The following is a 20,300-nucleotide window of genomic DNA, read 5'->3' as shown; positions in this document are numbered from 1 at the left end:
TCGGCGGCCGACCAGTGTTGCCTGTGCGCGCTGGGCTGTTAACATCGCTCGGCGCGGTATGCTCCGCTGCGTATACAGGGGGTATTTCGCACCGTGTGCTTAGTTTTTGCGGAACTTTCAACTGTTTTAGCCAATGCTGCGATGCCGTTCAAGGCACAAACGTCACTTGGTCAGCACTGCGCGGTGGTGGGTTATTGAACAACCAGAGAAAGCGAGAAACAGTCGCTGACAGCACGCATGTGCACGACACTGCCTGGAGAAAATGCAGTGCGGTTGCGGCGTGTTTTTGCTGCATCGCTTCCGAACACACACCGAGTTGAGATATTGGTGGATGCCGCTGATAAATCGCAACGACTTTGTACCAACGAGCAACTCCAGGGTTTGTTGGGTGCGACGGCAAGCAGGCGGAGCAAAATCCATTTATCACACGCAAAACTGCGACAGGGAACGGAACCCCCTGAAATGTTAGAAGCAACTTTATCCTTTACCATACAGCATTGATTGATTAATTAATTGATTCATTATGGTGTTTAACGCCCCGACGCTTCTGGGTGATGAGGCGCGCCGTAGTGGAGGGCTCCGGGTTAATTTTGACCACCTGGGGATCTTTCACGAGCGCCGATACAATACAACATTACAATAACTTCTGGTTCCTTGTAGTCAATTTAAAATACCATATATTGTTTGGTCATTACAGCCGATTGGCATTAAACAATACCCTTTTCATCTCAGGGCCGTACCCAGAAATTTTTTTCGGGGGGGGGGGGGGGGTATTGTTGTTTGTGCTGCCTGGAAAAGATTTCGGGAGGGGTTTGAACCCCCAACCCCCCCCCCCCCCCCTCTGGGTACGGCCCTGTTTCATCTAATCTAACCTTTAAAATCACGGCGTTTTGTTTACTTTTTTTTTGAGGCCAACGCATTACACTGCCAAACGATATGCAAGGATAACTTTTTTCATCGCACACTGCTGGTCGATAGCAGGATAAGCAGGCAGCCAAATGTGGAAACGCAGCTCGCGATACGCGTGAACGCTGCATTTGCAAAATAGCTCAACCTGTTCACAACGCGGTCAAAGGAAAAGCTTCTAATCCTTTTGCGTTGCCACGGAATCTAAAGTATTACAATTACAAAACAGTTACTGCTGGTCGCGTAAACCATTCGCGGTGCAAGCAGCGGTTTCACAAAGGTGGGCTCCGAGCGACAGGCCACATGCGCTGCGCAGAGTTAGGTAAATCATGATCACGATCATGATCAACCAATATTAATTCGCCCGAACGTCGACCCTTCTGCTCAACCTTCGAATAGTAATTTTGTGCGGTCGTGTTATTTTTCCGCCCAGGTAATTTCGTTTCGTCAGTAACCGTCATAAGTCTAGTTAAGAAAGATTATATTGCATTGCAATGTCAACAGCGTAGCAATCGCCTCGTCGAAAGTCCATCGCGAGCACGGATCACCGTGACCCACATATGCTGTGCGCGCTCCGAATTCGACGTCCGCGCTTCCGTAAACATGACTAATCGGTGAACATAACAAGCACGGTGGCATTGAAAACACGTATTTACTCCCCGATATCGATTTCTATGTCAGTCGGTGCCATACCGATACGTTTGCATCGCGGAACTGCGGAGCACCACCGGCACCAGCACCACACTGCTACTGCTGCTCGCAACAGCCGGGGTCGGAATTCCCGCTCTGGCAGCAAATTAGGACCTAAAATCCGCCCGCATATGATGAAAACAAAACAGAACACACACACACAAGCACTGCAACCGCTAACTTAACGCCAAACCACTACGGTTCACTTGGTAATGCACGGGTACCGAGCAGACGCACGGAAAGAACGGAGCACTTAACAGCCCAGCGCGGAAGTTTCGGCGGTCGCTTCATAGACGGCGCTAGCGTCTGGTCAGAAAAAGCAAATGGCGGCGCCCATCTCTAGCAAGGAAAATGGTGTATAACAGACTCCCTGCCTGACCTCACCGCTTTGTGCGGACGTCACCGGCGCCCGCTTTGAGAGGGTGTTGCTCCCGCTCGCCGCTCGCGGGGCCACGCGCGTGAAGTGACGTCACGAGTGTTTGACGAGCGCTGTCGCGTCACTTCTTTTTCCTCTCCTGGAGTGATGTCACGCTGATGTCCATTTTCTGAGTGCCGCTCCGCGCGCTGCTCCGTCGGCGCGATAAATGAGATCCAATTGAACTATGTTCTTCGCGTCGCAGGCCGCTCATATTTCAGCCAGGGTATTCTGTTGAGTGAAGGAAGCGAACTGTGCAGTAATATTAACGCCGAAAATTGGTCTCAGTGCTCCTTTAAATCTGGCTTCCGTCGCTATGCGCGGACCGGCAAAATCTACCTGATGTGGGCACCTGCCCACTCCGGCCTGGCCGGGAGCGAGTGCGCGCACGATGCTGCTCGAGGATTCGCCGACCGAGCTGACATCGACCCTATAGCACCACATTCGCCCATTCGGTGCGATGGTCTGGCAAAGATCGGCTCGTGTCCTACAGGGACATAACAAATCACTACCGACTGGAACGGGCCAGTTTTTACCCCCGCTAAAAATATTTCTATAACTGCTTACTACGAGCAGAGTTACTGGATATAGACAGTTGCGAAACTTCCCATAGGCCCCATGTATCGAAAGCCGGTCTTCGATTGCCCCCCTGCGCCGGGGCAAGCACGGGGCAAGTTGACTAGCCTGTCGTCTGTCGGCAGGACGTTGAAGCAGTACTCAAGTGCTTGCGGCTGCTGCCGTAAGTCATAAAAAGAAAAGCCGCAAAAGCACAAGTAAATTTTACGTAATTATTGTGTTTTAATTTAAAAAGCAATCTTTAATTTACAGAAGAATTTTGATTAATAATAATTTAGCGAAGTTCCGTTTTCATCTCGTAGGTGCCGCGCGCGTCGACTTGCCCCTCAGCTTCCACGGAGTGGGGGGGCTAGCGCCGCCCGGATTCTGAAGCGGAGTTTCGCAACTGTCTATATTGAGTAACTCTGACTACGAGTACTTTCCCATCCCCCTGAGTTGATATGTGCCAAAAATTGGGGACAATTATCATCATCAGAATAACGCGGAACAAGCCTCGAGACCACTGGCGGTGCATCTCGAGAGAGATGACAACGAAGGCCTGCTCTGCCGCCTGCGCTGCCATTGGTTTTCCAGTGAGCGTTTTAGTGTGTGCCTGAGCGCTTGCGGACATAATCGACACCAAGGCATCGTCTAGCGAGTCTTCTGCGGCGTCCCTCCCGAAGCAGCCTGACCTAAGAGTCTCAGGCTTTCCCGCTGTCTTAACGTGAGCGATTTTGCCGTTGCCTTGACGAACCAACAACGGCTTCATGATGCTGGGCAGCACGTCATCCTGCGCCGAACTGCTACCGCGGACCCACCGCCGTCCACGCCCTACTGAAAGCCCTCGCGAAATGGGGATCACCCTTCTGTTGACCTGCTGCTTCTTAGTGCTGTCGATTATCGCCGTCGCCCTGAATTTCGTGCTGAAGCCTCGGCCAGCATACCTGGTGGACTTCGGACCACCAGTTCCGGACAACCGACGGATGGGCGTGCCGAACCTGAGTTCCGGCATCACTAACGGTTCCTCGACCGGACTGACAGGAGAGCGTGAAAGCGTCGGCCAGGTACTCGGTTTGATAGAGCATCACGCTGTCAACGAGACGGGATCCCAGCGACCGCCCGACCATGAGCAACACGACGACACGGGCTGGTGACGCGTGGAGGCGGGGGGGATGAGGCTTATGGCGAATATATGCGCCGTATCGCGAGCAGTCTCATTCATTACAGTCTCAGAATTAAAAAAAAGAGAGTGATAACCTTGTCTTGCTTTATCGCTACTCCACACTATCTGCAATTCATTTTCTCTCAAAAGTCATCTGTAAAGCGAAGCGTTCTTTGGCCGTGAACCCGGTTATCCGAAGGTTGCTGCTGCTTCTCCTGCAGCTGCTTTCTCACATGGCATATAGCTGGGTTTTATCTTGCAGCAGATGACACTGTCCTTCGCGTATCGCTCCTACGGAGCCGGAAACGACGGCGGGGGGAAAATTGCTAACCGGAAAACGCTGGTCTTGGCGTATGGGGCCCGCGGGCCAGGAGGAGGCGACTGGCGGGGTTCCCTGCGCTTGGGTGCTGATTGAGACTAAACAGCGTGCTGGTCAGAAGAACCGTCTTCGCTGTGCAAGCCACGACGTGATGGTCGAGATGGATCGGTACGGGTTGGACCCTTATGCGCGACAAGGAAATCTGCGCTCACAGTAATACCATGCCGATGATGAGGTAAGTGTACAATCACAAGTGTAAAGCTTATCTTATAAGTTACGCCTATGCGTCGGATGCGTCATTCCTTTAATAACGACGCTACGGTTGGTAGCAACGTTTATAGAAACGTTGGTTGGTAGAGCATCAAGGTTGACCAGCATGCCAAAGTTTACACTAGTGTTTGGGAACACTAGTTTCATTGGAACTAGGACACTCCCCAAGCATTGCCAGCCCTGAACCGCCGCGGTGATTTATGCAGGAGGAATAAAGGCGCACATTTTTGGGCGCCTCGGAGATAACAAGGGTGCCGACTAGCGCTGCAAACAAGGTACTTAGAAATACCCGGTTGCACAAATTTCCGCTTCCGCAGGGGTTCCCACAAAATAACCAGTGGAGAATTTTCTCGACTTACACTTTTATCAGTACGTGCACCAAACGCTTCATACGTACCTATTAATGAAGGCGTGGGGTTTTGTTGCCCTTCAGTCTTTCACAAACAGTAAGTCTACTGGAACCCCTTCTGCAGATCATCGCCTACCCTACATGCTCATGCACCTTATAAGTTCCGTTCATTACGTCACATCAGCGCTGTGTTGATAAAGGAGCCACGCAACGACGCTGCAAGTTCATGGTTACTGGCTTGAAAGCGTCTCTTGCGTGCTAAGGCGAAATGATGAATTTGTTCGATGGCCGGTGTGACGTCACTGCCGGTGTTAGCATTGGCATTAGGACAGAACGTCGTGGCCAGAGACCGTAACTTTAGACACAACAAATGAGGTTTTGGTCACCTATAAAACATACTGAAATTGGCATTTCGCCGTATACAGACTTCAAATATCGCTTGCGCATATGCAGGGGGATCAAAATTAAGCCGACAGGTTTTCTTAAATTAGGCGCTTAGATTTACGTGAGGAGCACCGCTACAGTGATTTTGCGCCCAGGGGGACACACAATGAAGGGGCGACTATTGATGCCGGTGGCTCAATTAACTAAAACTGAATAATTAACTTTTTAGTGGCTGCAGTAAGCAGGTATTTTTACATTGAAATGTTAGACGTAATCGTTCTTCGACGCAGTTTCATATGGCATAATAATGTGATGTGATGCTAATAATGTGAGCTAAGCACATGTGAAATGGCCAAGTCACGATGTACAGCCTTGATTACCTGGAGGAACAGAGACGATCGTGGCTTGGGTGTTCGTAGGGCGGATACTCGCACGCCGGCGCTGAAGTATTGCACGACGTCCTTTGAGACACTAAATTTTTTTTTACAGTGTATGCAGCGTGTTTTCAATTTCAGATTCTTCATCTAAATCAGTAACTGGTTGCTGCTCTTGCACAGGTGGCGAACGTCGACGTGTTGCACGGGACTTCTTGACTGCCGCACTGTACGTTATCATTGTTGACGGTTCATGCTCTACTGCGGGGAATTAATTCCTTCTCTAAACGTGTCAAAGCAGCGTATCGGTTGTAAGCCGGCACCTGTTCGAGCGTCCGGGCTTCGGTATGCCTTTTACTTCGTTTTAAGCGGCGCTCGCGGATTTTCTTAATGGCTTCCAGCTTAGTAGGGCACTTCCGGGAAGTGATCTCATGGTCTCTCGATATCCAGAGGCCGCATCGAAAAGTCTCCGATGTTGTGGCATCCTCAGGGTTTCCTTTTGGTAGATAAGGGCAGAAATAATTCCTGTGGTCCTGCCTATAGCACCAGTAGCAGTATACAACAGATGGCTTGAACGACCGAAGGCGCATATACATCCGTAGCACACTACACGATCTGGAGAAGAAGGCGGACCTCGCAGGGTGACGAGACAGGTGCCGATTGTGCCCATATACCGGACGGTGGCTTGTGCCCATGTTCCGGACGTCAGGAGAGCTCCTGACGAAGATGTTCAGGCGTCTAACCATAGTCTACGCCTGAGATCACGTAGCGCTTCAAGTCCGTTTCAGCGGGCAAGTATGCCTAGACGTGTACACTGTCTGTCTGCGAGACCTGTATGTTGTTCGAGGTCTCGAGCTTGGTGGCCCATCCAAGGAGGGCAGGCATACCGAAATCGTATTAGTGGGCTTGTGCACGACAAATCGATGGAAACCTGGACGTTCAGGCTTGTGGCCACTGCAGCTTGAATAAACTGACTGGGCACTGTAGACATGTCGAAGTTAACTCGGGACTTCATGACCACCTTATACGATGATGCCTCAGGTGACATCGCAGCTGTTGTTAACAAAGGCGACAGGCGGGATCGTTTTGACTGATCCTGCGATGCGTTTTCTGCTATACTTGTAGGCTCAGGCGGCCATTTAACATCGTTTGATGGCTGTACTGGAGCAGAATTTACTTGCCGTTCTGATGTGTCCGTTTTCCCGTCGTTGCCATGTCAGGGCTGGCGACGGGGCGCCAAAGGGACGCTCGAAGCTACGATGGAGCTGCCTTGACTGCTCCGCTGGGTCCACGTGCGGGGCAGCAGCGCCGCGGCCGAGCCCTGCCGCCGGAATTCTTGCCTTCTTGCCGGCGTGCTAAGCCTACTTGCTGGACCGAAGAAGGCGAGCGGCCGGAAGAAGAGGCGGGAGGACGCAGGGGACGACAAAATTTTTTAGTCGGCGCCAGGGGTGTTTGGTTCCCGATTGCAACATTTCATAACAGGCAATGTGCCTGTGGTAAACACACAGAACGTGAAAGACCGAGCGATGCAAAACGTGTCCGATCGCTGCGAACGCCGCTTTGTGCTTCTCCTTATGCAGTGTGTTTTTTTATTCGCAAGGGGCACGCCCTATAGGGGGCGCCCAACGCAATCCAAGATGGCTGTCCCATGGAGGATAGCAGCAGACGCCCCGTGTGCAGATCTGCGCCGCGTCATATGCTTGTGAGAACTTGACCCCACGATGCCGCTCCCCTTTCATCGGCAGCTGTCGTTAGGTGACATAATGCGGCACATAAAAGCCAGAGAAAAAAGAATTCGCTGCATATCATTTGTTGCGGCGTAAAGGCGTGCAGCTCCCAGTCTGTGACGATACAAGGCCTGTGTGTACAGACATCCCATGTCAAGAAAAAGCCGCACGAGCTGGAATTCATCTACGAACGCGACAGCTCCATCAAGGTATGTAGGCATATTTTTCGTTTTATCGTAGTACCAGCGTGCTTAATCCGGCATGTGATCTAAAGCGAAGTATACCGTCGTGACGCCCCGGTCAGGTCGTGCCATTGTTGTTGTGAAGTGACGCGGCGAGAACGTTTAATTCGCGTCAAACATGCATGTATTCACCTAATGGTCTGTTTTATTGTGGGTCAACTCAGCGACGTAAAAGCGAGCATAGTGGAGTCGTCTGGGCTGGCGCCTCGTAGGCGTTGTGAAATATTAGCGCTTCGCAGCTGTTGTGCTCGTGATACCGGCTGTCGCCGTTGAGACCGGCCGCCTCGCGGCCCGTACTCGAGAAGCTCGGCAATGAATTCAGGCGCCGTGAAATTGCCGTACTCGCTCTCCGTGCGTGCCCCGACAGCGTACTCGTCGACCGGGTGCTGGCGGAGTTGTGCTGGACGAAAAGTAGGTGAGAGATCAGGACGCAGGAGGCGTAGATGATAATTTAGAAATTGGAGGGGGGAGAAAATAATATGTACTGGCAGGAAACGGTAAGAGTTCGGGCCGCGCGCCGGCGAGCGAGTGCGGCAATTTAACGACGCCTGATTTTGTTGCCGAGCTACACGAGCACGGCACGCATACCACGACGCCCGTCTTAAGTACGTAGAATTCATAAAGGCATACAGTTCCCATGCGTGAAAATTGATGAAGAATATTAGCGCTGAAAGGCCGGCCACAATATGGGAATACACGTGAACAGGAATAGCGTCCGTCCAGTGTATTCCCACCCTGTGCCATGCCTTTCATCAAAATAATGTCACGCAATTAAATCTAACTTCCCGCTTGATTCCTTTCCACTGCTTACGAGATGCAATTTTTACTATGTCTGCACAGTGGATAGAGTGCTGCATAATGCCCACAAGTGTTTGATATGCTGTTTTTCATGTGTTGCAGGGTCATTGTTCATGCAAAGCTGGAAATTCTCAGCGGTGCAAACACCTCATCGCAATGCTGCTCTTTGTACACAGGCAAGAATGACAATTTTTTTTCAATAACCTCTTTATTCACACAGCAGAGTATACAGGTCACCTGGTACAAAACTGACTTGCACGTCATATTCTTAAATGATTCATATCACAAACTGCCATGCGCAGATTTTTATAGACCTTTGAGTGTGTGAAGGCCACCATTACATGTAACCCCACGTACTGCACAGGTAGCTATAGTAAAAAGATAACTAAAGTATAATTACTTCTTTTGCATGATTAACAGGACTGGCATCCACAACCTGGAGCTTCTGACGTGTACCGACGTCAAACAGGCGTGGGGGAAACTGAAAGCATCGCCCATGTATCAAGCACGGGAGCTCCAAGAACTGTGTCACGTGCAGCCTCAGCCAAGACTTCACTTTTCTGCAGAAGAGCAGCAAGCCATTCGGGAAAGACTCATCAAAGCTCTCCCTCAAAGTGCACTTGCACTGCACTTTCACGGCAGGATGCAACAAGCGACTGGCCCTCCACCACCTGCACTCGTTCCGACAACTAAGGAACATGCCTTGCTAGCGCACATGTTAGAGCAGGATATGGATCCCTACACGCAGATGCTTTTTCATGATGCAGCATTTCAAGACGCTCTGAAGCTGAAGATATACAAATTCTCAGCTCAGGACCTTTCAGAAGCTGAACAAAGTTTCTACAGCAAACACGTAGCTGTCAGTGAGGCGCAGGCGGTAACGATGCTTGCTGAGACTCGGTCACAAGAAAACACGAAGTGGCACAGAGAACGCAAAGTGAGAATAACAGGCAGCAAGTGCCATGAATACTTCACGTTCGTGCCGAAAGAAAACCGTTCATGGGAAGAGAAGATTTCTGCTGTGATGGCCGACACCTTCCGTGGCAATGATGCAACCCGGTACGGAAAAGAAAGTGAACCAGAGGCCACCGCAACGTACGAGAACCTGATGGCTAATGAGGTCACGCAAGTTGGTTTTTGTGTACATCCTTTACTGCCGTGGCTTGGATACAGCCCAGATGGTGTCATCTTCAAGGAGGGCAAGCCGGCTATTCTCCTTGAAATTAAAAGCCCCGTTTCTGGACAAGAAAAGAAGGCCGCAGAACTGGCTGCAGATAAAAAGCTCCGCTACATCAAGAAAGATGGAGAGAACCTTGTTCTCAACCAAAAACACAAGTACTTCTCTCAAGTTCAGCTTGGGATATTTTTATTGAACCTGAACCTCACACACTTTGTTGTGTACTCCAAGGTGGAACCATTGATTCTGACCATTCCACGCTGTGACAACCACATCGACATGCTTGTGCGGAAGCTGCAGGCCGTCTACTTCAAGCACTTTTTGCCGAAACTGGCAGCATCAGTTTAAGAGGGCTTCTGAATTGATGCCTAAGACACAATAAACTGAACGTCTTGCACTACATGCGCATTTGTTTCAACATCATTTGCATTGGATTGGTAGATTTTCTTAACAATGAATACCTCGGCAGCAATAAAAAGAAGGGCAACAACACTGCAAGACGCGAATAATATCTCCGCCTACATAAACTGCACGCAACACACATTTCACTTCTTTACATCTTGTGTAACAGGCCGAGTAAAAGAGGAAAAACCCAGGACAGGTACTGACAAGTTCTGCTGGTGGTGCTGTTTCAGTATTTTCTTGGGAGCCGTAGAACATAGTCTTAAAGCAAAATGTTCTCTAGAAAGGGTTGGATCTTTCTGCTTAGGAATAGGAACAGTGAAATGAAGTCACTGTGGTAGATCTACAAAATGTAGTTGTTAAAATGCCAGATGCCATACAAAAAGAATACATTGACTGCAAAATGACCTACAGCAATGTACAAGTATTAAGTTCCGGATCGTGCTCTACGGGCAGATTTGTTGCACAACAATGAACTTGGTGTAGAGCAGACTGGAAGTAAGCAATCACTGGGGGAGGGGCCCCTTTGAAGTGGCGCCTACTCAGGGTTTCTGGCTTTAAAATATGCACACCATGAAGCATGCACTCATGATTCACAGGCGATACGCACAATCAAAAACACGTGTAGGGCTACCAACTGTCCTGGACTTTGCGGGACTGTCCCGACTGTTCATACAACGTCCCAAGTCCTGCACCGTTCCTGTATGGACAGCTATTCGTCCTGGATCGTCCTGTTAGAACATTTTATGCGGTAACGCAGACTCAACAAGTCAAATCGCGCTACAGAACACAAAGTTAGTACAAACTTGTCTAGGCAGAGCTGCTGGTAAAGCTGAACTTACGCATAAAGTGTGACAACTTTTACGAGTACATCCTCTAGCAAGAACGCTTGTTGTGAGCAGCATGTAGCCAGCTGGAGTACCACTTCAAGAGGCCGCAGTTACAAAGAAACGATACATTTGTTTGGAAGACGCCACAATAAAGCAAAGTGATTTTGTTGCCTCCGTATGTTAAAGGGACACTGAAGTGATATGTAAACATTGCGGGATTACTTGCGCAAATTGTAGTCCGGAGTCCCCAGGCCATGTTTCGACCACCCTGGGCGCGTTTACGCGATTTTATTTAGTAGAAAAATTAATTCGAAAATGCTGTCCTCCTCTCTTTACGCTCGCCCATTTTCTGCGGCGTTTTCGTGTGACGTCAGGAGGGGATAAGCTGGCAATTGGCCGCGCTACTGCACGGCTCCCCGGCCTTCAGACAGAGTCAGTCGGCCCAGCGTTTCGTCCGCCGGCCGCCGACGGGTCGTCGCAATTCGTTCGCTCAGTTGAAACAAAGCCAGGACACGTTTGTGAATTGAAGAATTTGCCTTTCTTTACTTGTTAGTTTGTACACTGTATCTAGCTCCAAGTCAAGGTCGCTTCACACAAGCGCTGCACAAGCGCACATGCGACGCTTCGCTGACTGGTATGCCAGTAGGAAAATATAAGGCCTCTTGAAGGCGGGAGAAGAGTCAGCGAAGTCAATATAGGTACTAAGGAAATAAAATCAACTTATATTTTTACCGTACAGCGTAAAACTAGGGTGCGGGAAGCACTTTTTTGCGCTGGGCGAACAAGCACAGCGGTCAGCAGCACGACTACACATCTGCGAACGCTTTTCCGTCTACGAAATGCAATTGCTAGACGTGAGCTATTGTGGAAACTCGGGCGACGAATTACTGCACGAGCGCAATACAACAAATAGTCACCTAAGCTGCTTGAAATGTCAAAACTAAAGAAAAGTGTAAACTGGTTGTACAATATATACCCTATATTACCGGTGCCAGCCGAGCTCGCTTCGTGGCCGACGTTAACAAAAAAAAAAAAAAAAAACTCGCTTCGTGGCCGAGCGGTCTTGGTTGCTAGGTGTGCCACCGCAAGCATTTTGCAAGTCACTAGTTCGAATCCCCGCGGGTACGTGCTTTTTTTTTTTTTTGTAAGTTAACTTTTTCGTTTTCCGCCGATGTTTTCTATATTGAGCTCACCTTTTTTTGGGCCGCAACGTTCATGGCTCCACGAACTAGTTCACAGAACGCGCGCAGGCTGGCACTGGCGCGCTAGCGAGTTCTCGTTGGCGTGCTGTTGCCATAAGCACCGACTGCTTGCAGGCAGTGGGCACAGGCCAGAATGAACAGACCCTTGGCCTGGTGCGAACACGCTTTTTACGACACAGGCATGAGGGAGGCAAGCTCCAAATATGGTGGAAAAGCGCATGACATTTGGGCGTCTGCGGGTACGCGGAGGGCGTTCATGCACTGCGTAGGTTTCGGCTAGTGAATGCTACGATTCCAATCCGTCCTAGGAGGCTTATCTTTATGCATTTTTACAGCTGACAACATGGCAGAAGCGCGGTACGATCATTACTGAGTTATTGAGAATGCCCATCCAACAACGCCAACGGTTGTTTTTTACAGAACCGAAACCGAAACCGAAACTTGTTTGGTTGCTCACCTTGGGCATCGTCCAATCACGGTGCGGCTCCTCCTAACGTCACAGCTTTAGTTGGTGCGGCCGCCGCAAACCGCGCATGGTAGTTTTTCTTCTTTCGCGCTTTGTAAAATAATTACCGATTTGTCAACCGAATAAACGATGAAAAGTGTGCTAATTTGAGCCAGTCTACGCAGTGCAAGCAAAAACGGGAGCTTGACAAATTCACTTCAGTGTCCCTTTAAGGTACGCTACTTTGCCCCCCCCCCCCCCCCCCCTCCCACACCTCGACTTCCTTCAATGAAGAGCCATACTGCATGTTGTGGAGCTTCGAAGGGCAATGAAGACAAAATACTTTGAAAGAACTAGCCTTTGATAACCTGCTAAGCTATCACCTGCTAGTCACGAAATAATTTTTTAACAAAAGACAAAGCAAACTCCAAAAAACTGCTCAATTTCGTGCTGCACACCAGAAATGACAACCACTAAAACGTAGTCATCAGCATAACTGCACATTACCATTACACTGAATTAATAAAGCAAAACTATGCGCCATAAAGATCGCAAGGTCTCATTTCTTGGTGGTAGCTTTGGTTGATGGCTGCTACTCAGACTGAACAAACAAGCCTTCTAACACTTAAGGAGTGGGCGAGAAAGTTGCTGGTGTCGCCGCCACTGCTTCACCCGTTCTCCTTAATATCTTTTTGGGTTGTAGGGTTTAATGCGCCGACGCAGCGCAGGCGATTAGGCGCGCCGTAGTGGAGGACTCCGGATTAATTTAGACCACCTGTGGATCTTTAACGTGCGCCGAAATCTCGTACACACGGGCGTTTTTGCTTTTCGCCTCCATCAGAAAAGCGACCGCCGCGGTCGGGAATCGAACCCGCGACCTCATGCTCAGCAGCGCAATGCCTTAGCCACTGAGCAACCGCGGCGGGTGCCTTAATATCTAGACCGTTTGTTTGAAGTTTAGAAGGACTTGTTGTTGGGTGAGTTGGTGCATTAGTTGCAAGTCTGCGCCTGTCTTTGTGTACCTCTCTCTGTGTAGCGTCTTCCTTAGCGCAGTTTACCCCTTCCGACATTCGTTTGAAGTGTACTGTAAAATTAATAAGATAGTAGAACAAGGCAAACTCCCTAATGAAGCAAGCTTGTATTTTGTCTTTGTGACCGCTTAAAATTGACAAAATTATTCTACAGCCCTTTACTATTACATGCCTGTGTTGCCTGCATCTTTCAGCCCAGAACCCCAGTTTTGAATGTTTACGAAAAGGCTAGCAACACTAACACAATTTGAAGTCGACAGAGGACAATGAGAAACAAGGAAATACACTATAGGAGTAAAAAGCTAATAAACTGTTTATAAAAGAACAACATGAATGAAAGAGTACAATTTAGGGAAAAAAAGGGGGAAGGGGGAACCTGTAATCACACAATGGAAAAACAAACACGGACAGCACAATCAAGGCCCCAACACAACACACCCACAGGCCTCTAGCTGACACCAAATCGCTTTTCGCACAGTATCGGTGTCGAAAGGTTGACAATGCCTGCAATTACAAGAAACACCTCGTCAAGGTCACCTACCATTTCCCATGGCACAGGTCCCCTCAACACCTCGAACACCTTCATTCGCTGAATAGCTCTCTCAACGTGCACCCGTGCCCTTGCTGTGCTCAGTGTTTTAGCAGCTTCCTCAGCTGTAAACTGGGCTTTCTTTCGCAAGAAAGGTGGCTGCACAACACCAAGTCCCAGCTGCCCACACTTGTCATCCACATTAAATCCCTTATCAACCATCACATCGTCTTCAAAGCTGTCAAGCTTATGTAATACAGCTGACTATTCCACACAAGCTTTGTCGGATGCCCTTCCTCCAAAACCGTTGCTGATGAACGTGATCAGCCCGGCGGGGGAAACACCCACAAGCACTTTTGCTGTATGCACCCCTTTATAGTGCGAATATGTCAGTATGCGACAAGACGCACAGTGCGACTTCTCGAGTTGCACTTCAGTGCAGTCAAGTACCACTCGTACTTCTCTATAATCAGTGAAGCACTGCGGTACATTCCTGCTAATTTCATTCTTGTCAGGCCATGGTATGGCAGCTTCAAGAACGGCTGCCATTTTCTGCAGAGTGGCATAAAAGTGCCTAGTGGCAGTCTTCCTCCTCACACCAAACAATGCCGCCAAACAAGTGAATGGCAAGCACGTTTTCAACCGCACAAGAACAAGCACAACGCGGTCATAAACAGGAAGTGTTGCGTTTGTTTGGTCGACTGCAGCCACCTCACTAACAATTGTTTGCAATGTACTGACGGACTGTAAGCCAGTGAAGGCAAGCACATTGCTGTCGGTGTCAAGGAGATCAACAAGTTTAGATGTTTTCTGCTCAGGTGAGTGTGTGTTTACCTGCACACCTTTTTCGAGCAGACGTGCAGCAAGACCACCCTCTACACCCTTGCTGCCCAGTGAAAGTTCAAGAAGAGCTTGTGCCACTTCATCTTCTTCAGCTGGAACTTTCGCAGCAGCTGGATCATCTCCTTTTTCATCTTGAGCTGGAACGTTGGCAGCAGCTGGATCATCTCCATCTTGAGCTGGAACGTTTGCAGCAGCTGGAGCATCTCTGCTGGCACCATCCTGCACTGGTGCAGTTCTAGCAGCTCCACCGATGGGGCCTGCCGTCACAGGTGGCAACCCTGCAGAATCAAATTAAAAAAAAAACCGAGAGTCCCTTTTAGATAAAATAGATAGGTGCATAGACTGCCATTATTCACTTGTTCACAACCTCCTGAGAAGGCATATGCACCTCGTTCAAATGTGGCTATGGTGGCTGTTATTTTTATTCATTCAAAGAAAAGTGTATCAGTATGCTAAGTGGACAACAATGCAGTTGATGCTGACCACAACTGTGTCTCATATGCGGTAATTAACCACAAAAGTTGTAACTGCTGCCTCCGTTTTGTAAACCACTTTCAGTACCACGAATGACAATGGCATTTAACACACATTGAAGAGTTATGACAGATTAAAAAACGCCACCGTTTACGAAGGCATACCATTTGTAGTCCTCGAAGCTGCTCGTTCAGCGCGAGCTGTTGCTGCTTGCAGCCTGCACTGGTCTGGATGCTCGTGGCTCCGCACAGGAATGCACTGAGACGGCACTGCCATTTTCTTCAATCGCTTTCGTACAGGCGTCCACACCTCAGGGTCTGTGCAGTGCGAGAACCAAACAATGAGTTTTTGTATCACCAGTTCTAATTTGTTGTGACACTGTTCAAGCATTCAAAGCTTAAATTCTGAAAAATATTTAAGCAACTATTCAACGTAAACATGCCTAAGGAAACGATTGAAGGCAGCGATTTACTATTTATCAGCGCTTAAAGCGTTTTAAACGAAATACACGATGTGAACGTAGCGTCCGTTTACGCCTAAACGGTAATGAACGCTCCAACGGGGTCCTGAACTGAGGAAACCGCCCGCTTGACTCGTCTCATTAAATAAAGTTTATTCTCTCTCTCTCTCTCCGAAATTCTTTCGGTGACGCGTAAATAAAGCCTCAGAGATACGAGGGCAACAACAAATAAAGCTACCTTCACAACGGCTCGGTTCTAAGGGGACGCACGGCAAGTGGTTTAATCTCGCAATACAACCATCATTCCTACACGCGAGATGACGCCGACTTCAGCCATGTTTCAACAATACACCGCACTTGAGCCAGACCACTGACGGCCTCAGCTTTTTACGCGAAAATTTAGAGTCTTTTAACACGGCAAACAGCAGCATCGAACGATTGTTTGCTTACCTGTACTGCTCCAGAAGAAATCCGATGCGACGAAATGCACACTGCACACCCGCATTGGCGGCGTCACGGACTTCCCTATTCGCAGTTTCACCACCCATTCTTTCTTCATTTGCGGATCGTCAGGGAACGAGTGCAGACTTATTTCGTTGGGCACAGCTCGATTAGTGCACTGTGGCACGCAGCACATCCGGTTGCTGTTAAACTTTTTCGCCATTGCGTAAAAACGAGGCGGGAAGAAACACTCCGCACGCTACAGACAGGGCGACCGCCGCCTCGATCCTCCATGCGCCGTTTCTCTCATCGGCGGCCGAGCGGCGCCACCATCTATGCGCCTTGCGAATAGCATTTCTGACCACTCCAACAGCTACTACGATGGTGTAACAAAACTGCGTAAGCTCAGTAATGCAGAATTGGCGAAAGCACCACATCTATTCTTCACATCAGCGTGAAATTCTGTTCGAACAAATGACCGAAAAGAATGTCGAAACACGAAAAATAAAAATTTGACAAAAATAAACGGACAAAATAAAAAATACGCAGCTGTACATCTCCAGGAAAGGAGGAGTGAAATAAGGGCGAAAGCCCGGGAAAGAATGTTGCAAACATGAATAAAAATACCGTGCGTGTCAAACGGAGTTTTGCGTGTACAAAAAAAATACGCCATTTTATTTTTCCTGATGAACGCCGTGGAACAGTGCTCGCCCATTGTTTCATTTTGTGTTATTTTTTATTTGTCATTCATGCATGCTCTAGGTCGTGTCACAGCCAGCGGGACCCGAGCGTGCGCGGAGAGTAAGCTGCTTTATTGACGCTTTTTGCACACGCCATCCAGGTGCGCTTTTAGTGCGAAAGCAAGAAATGACACATGGAGTTAAAAGGCCGACGTAGGAGTAGGCGTCGGCGTCGGAGCCCGTAAAGCGGCTTCTAACCCACGTGTTTGGGGAGTGTTCCATAGCGTGAGGTGTTTCGTGGAGCGAGCTTGAACTCCGCAGTAGCGAAAGGTGTCTGTCCACGACAGTACACCACAGACAAAATAATGGAGTGGAAGAACTCAGCGGAACGAACGAACAAGCAAGCAGCGAAATTCATCATCGTCGTCAACCCTGCCGTTACAAGACGCCTCTTCTATTTGGGATCCTTCATTTAACAATTTCATAAACAAACTGGAAATGGGGCAAAACAATTCTGCACGTTTCATCCTGTCTAACTATAACTGAACCGCCAGCGTAACAACAATGAAATCTACCCTTAACCTTCAATCCCTAGCAGTTCGACGTAAAATTTCCCGACTTCCGTTGTTCCACAAAATATTTCATCACCAACATCTGCACGAAGAATTCATTTTGCCTCCATTATACGTTTCTTCTCGCCTTAATCATGCTCACAACATCAAGCCGGACGAACGCTTTTTCTCAGTCGTTTATTCCCCGTACGTCATTAGAATGGAATCGCCTTCCCTCTCCTACAGCAACCATTGTAAATCACGCGCTTTTAAAAAATGTCATTGTCAACATTGTGTAATTCAGGCTTTATTGTGTGCAGTTATGCTTGCTTGCTGCGTTTCCTTTATTGTTATTTTGCCTAATTTTGTTTAAGATGTTCGTTTGATATGTATTTCCTTCGCTGCTTGTTTTTTCTTTTCGTTATACTTATGAATGTAACCACTCTACTCTATAATGCCATTGGCACTGAGGTTATTACTAATAAATAAATAAATAAATAAATAAATAAATAAATAAATAAATAAATAAATAAATAAAAACGAGCAGAGGCGCAACGCGTAGGAGCCTGACTCTAAGCCGCTTGAAACTGCTAAAGCGGAAGAAAATGGCATTGCAAAGCGCCTAAAACGGCCAGAGGACGACACCCTTCGGTAACGCGAGGAGGAAGGAAAACGTCTCGCATTCTCAATTGGACATTTATACTTTAGCATTCGCCACCCATTAAAAATGCTTAGGTGTCCACGGAGTTTTACAGCGAAGCTGTGAATGCCTATATCTGTTCAGAGTATTCATAAAAAATAAAAACCAAGGTGTTAGGGCCTCCATACTAGTATCTCCTACTGTCCTTAAAATAGTCTTCTCAGCAGGCCATCTGTGTGCCTAGAGGTGAAGCCGACTTTAAAGGGGTACTGACACAAAATTTTGAAGGGGAGATAACTTCGGAGATAGATTGGTGTGAACACACATACATCATTTGCAAAATATCAGCGGCGAATAAAGCCTAAAACTTATTTAAAATCAATTTTAAAGTGTGCGAAACGCAACTGAGCAGCCAGCAGAGGAGGACCTCGCGCAATCGACACCTCCTGGATATTTTTTTAAATAAACAACATCCAAACCCGTCACGAGTTTGTGTTTGCCGATTGCGCACTGCCGGCGTATTTCGCCGACTCTCTGCCCCAATCAGAGGGCGGAGCTTCTGCTCTCGAGAACGAACGACCCGATCGTTGGCTGCGGAGGCGCCGTGATTTCGACGGCTCATCAGGCAGCTGGCCGCGGCCAAAGTTCTATAGCGATTCCAGGCACTCTATTTTTATTACTTTTTATTTACATTGGACGTGAAAACGCGCCGTAGAGACGAAAAGCCCACTGAGCGAGCCGCACCGTTCGCTCTGCCGGCGGCGGCCACGGCCGCGAAGTGGCGCAGGTCGGCGCAGGTAGCTCGAGTGATAGCTTGTTACCGCTGCAGGAAATTGGACCCAAGTCCCAACCATGGCAGCTTATATGAGAAAGGAGTTAGTGTTGCGATGGCGGGTTGCATTAAAAATTGTCATCTGCACCGCTTACGAGAGCGGCAATCGAATATCCGCTGCAGTACTAAGCCAGACACATCTGTAGGCGGACCTGTAGGCAGACCGGCCGGCTGCTCCCAGCGTGCGTCTTGCCACCCACTGTCTCGAGCGTCGCGCGTCGTTCTTTAGACGCGGTAGAATTTGCACTTGCAGCGCCTGCGTCACGTCCACGGTCGCTTTTTAATTAAACGGCTCACGAGATCAGTACGTGAGGGCATTCGCAGAAACTGCCGGCGATGCGGATTCGACAGTGCTACGGCGGCTCTGCTCTGTGATATCCCTCCGACGGTCACGTGGTCAGCTTTGTTCACACAAAATCCATCGTTTCGCGGCACCCGCTGAAACCGAAACTGCGACTGGCCGCAATAAAAATGCCTCTAATTAAACAATCGTCGCACGCTGAAGCAAATGAGGTTTCCACGGGTAATAAGTAGGTCACTGGCTACTTATGGCAATAAAAAAAAAACAAGATGCAAAATTTTTGTGTCAGTGCCCCTAAGATTTTGTATGCTGGCTTCCCGCGTTGTGTGTTGAGCAGTGAAGCGTGGCCATCTACGGACGGAGTCAATTGGTTACAGCCCCCCTTTCTGCTCCTCTTCACCGCCGCTGCCTCTTTCCCGAGCCGTGTGTACTGCTCGCCACGCGCGGCGTCCATCTCCCCCTGGCAATTTTATGCCTGCATGCGGGGTAAGGGGAGCGGGGCGCTTCCCTAGCTCACCGGTGATTTACACCGTTCTGGCGGGGGGAAATCGCAAGGTGGACGTCTCCGGACCCGATGCGACCTGAGCGAGAGAGAGAGAATAAACGTTCATTTAAATCAACATGTGGGATTGTACTGAAGCTTGAAGGAAGTATCCTCAGTCCAGGATTCCTTGATCCCGGGCAGCATCGAAGAAGCTGGTCGTCCAGGCCGGTGCTTGCCAGGGCGCTCTCCCAAAGCTCGGCAGTAGAAAGTTGCAGGTTGTGGGGAATCAGTGGGGATTGGTCACACCCGCCGGCCATACGGCGTAGCGTTCCGGGTTCTCCGCAAAACCGGCAAAGCGGGCAGTTCTGGCGGTTAAAAAGGTGAAGCCGGATCGGATGGGGCGATGTATTCGTCTGGAGAGCGCGTAAATGGCGTTCGTGCTCTCGGGGTAGAGATTTGTGGGAGGGGGAGCGAGTGTCTGACGCGACAGCCTGTAGTGCTGTGTGATCTCTCCGTAGAAGAGGTCAAGGGCTGCATGAGCTTGGGATCGCCAACGCTGCTGTCGGCGACCTGACTGGTTGGTGTTCTCCATGGTCGAGCGGTTTGGGTTGGTGTGTTACTCAGAAAGTAAAATGCCTACGACGCGCGAGAGAAACGGACAGCCCCATGTTTGTCCGCTAGAATAAAGCTCGAGTCCTTCCGAGCTTCATTTAGCTAATTTATATTTAGTATACACTAAATTTAAAATTGCAGATGAATGACTTATGCTTAGTGCACCCCTTGCACT

The 20,300-nt window shown here is 49.0% G+C and overlaps 1 protein-coding gene across 1 annotated transcript; it reads right to left on the bottom strand.

The window, feature by feature from the left end:
• Positions 1–13,997: 13,997 nt before the first annotated feature.
• On the bottom strand, positions 13,998–16,143 carry LOC144148286 (uncharacterized). Its single transcript, XM_077679843.1, has 4 exons — positions 16,035–16,143; positions 15,332–15,441; positions 14,689–14,907; positions 13,998–14,359 (listed from the first exon to the last, which is right to left on the bottom strand). Exons 1-4 carry the CDS (start codon positions 16,141–16,143, stop codon positions 14,072–14,074), a joined length of 726 nt encoding a protein of 241 aa, XP_077535969.1. The 3' UTR covers positions 13,998–14,071.
• Between the last annotated feature and the right edge of the window lie 4,157 nt (positions 16,144–20,300).

The sequence above is a fragment of the Haemaphysalis longicornis genome, unplaced genomic scaffold (assembly GCF_048455015.1).
Source record: "Haemaphysalis longicornis isolate Haplotype H1 unplaced genomic scaffold, Haemaphysalis longicornis Haplotype H1 scaffold_8, whole genome shotgun sequence".
NCBI classification, from domain to species: domain Eukaryota; kingdom Metazoa; phylum Arthropoda; class Arachnida; order Ixodida; family Ixodidae; genus Haemaphysalis; species Haemaphysalis longicornis.
Note: the sequence above shows the minus strand (reverse complement) of the source record. Positions and strands in the feature narration are given on the sequence as shown.

Bases quoted from the DNA above. Each gene is read 5' to 3' on its own strand.
- LOC144148286 (XM_077679843.1), bottom strand. From the start codon at position 16,143: ATGAAGAAAGAATGGGTGGTGAAACTGCGAATAGGGAAGTCCGTGACG. The intron at 15,442-16,034 runs GTAAGCAAACAA...CGCACTGCACAG, and splicing joins TTTCTTCTGGAGCAGTACAG to ACCCTGAGGTGTGGACGCCT. The intron at 14,908-15,331 runs GCAACAGCTCGC...CTGTGACGGCAG, and splicing joins ACCAGTGCAGGCTGCAAGCA to GCCCCATCGGTGGAGCTGCT.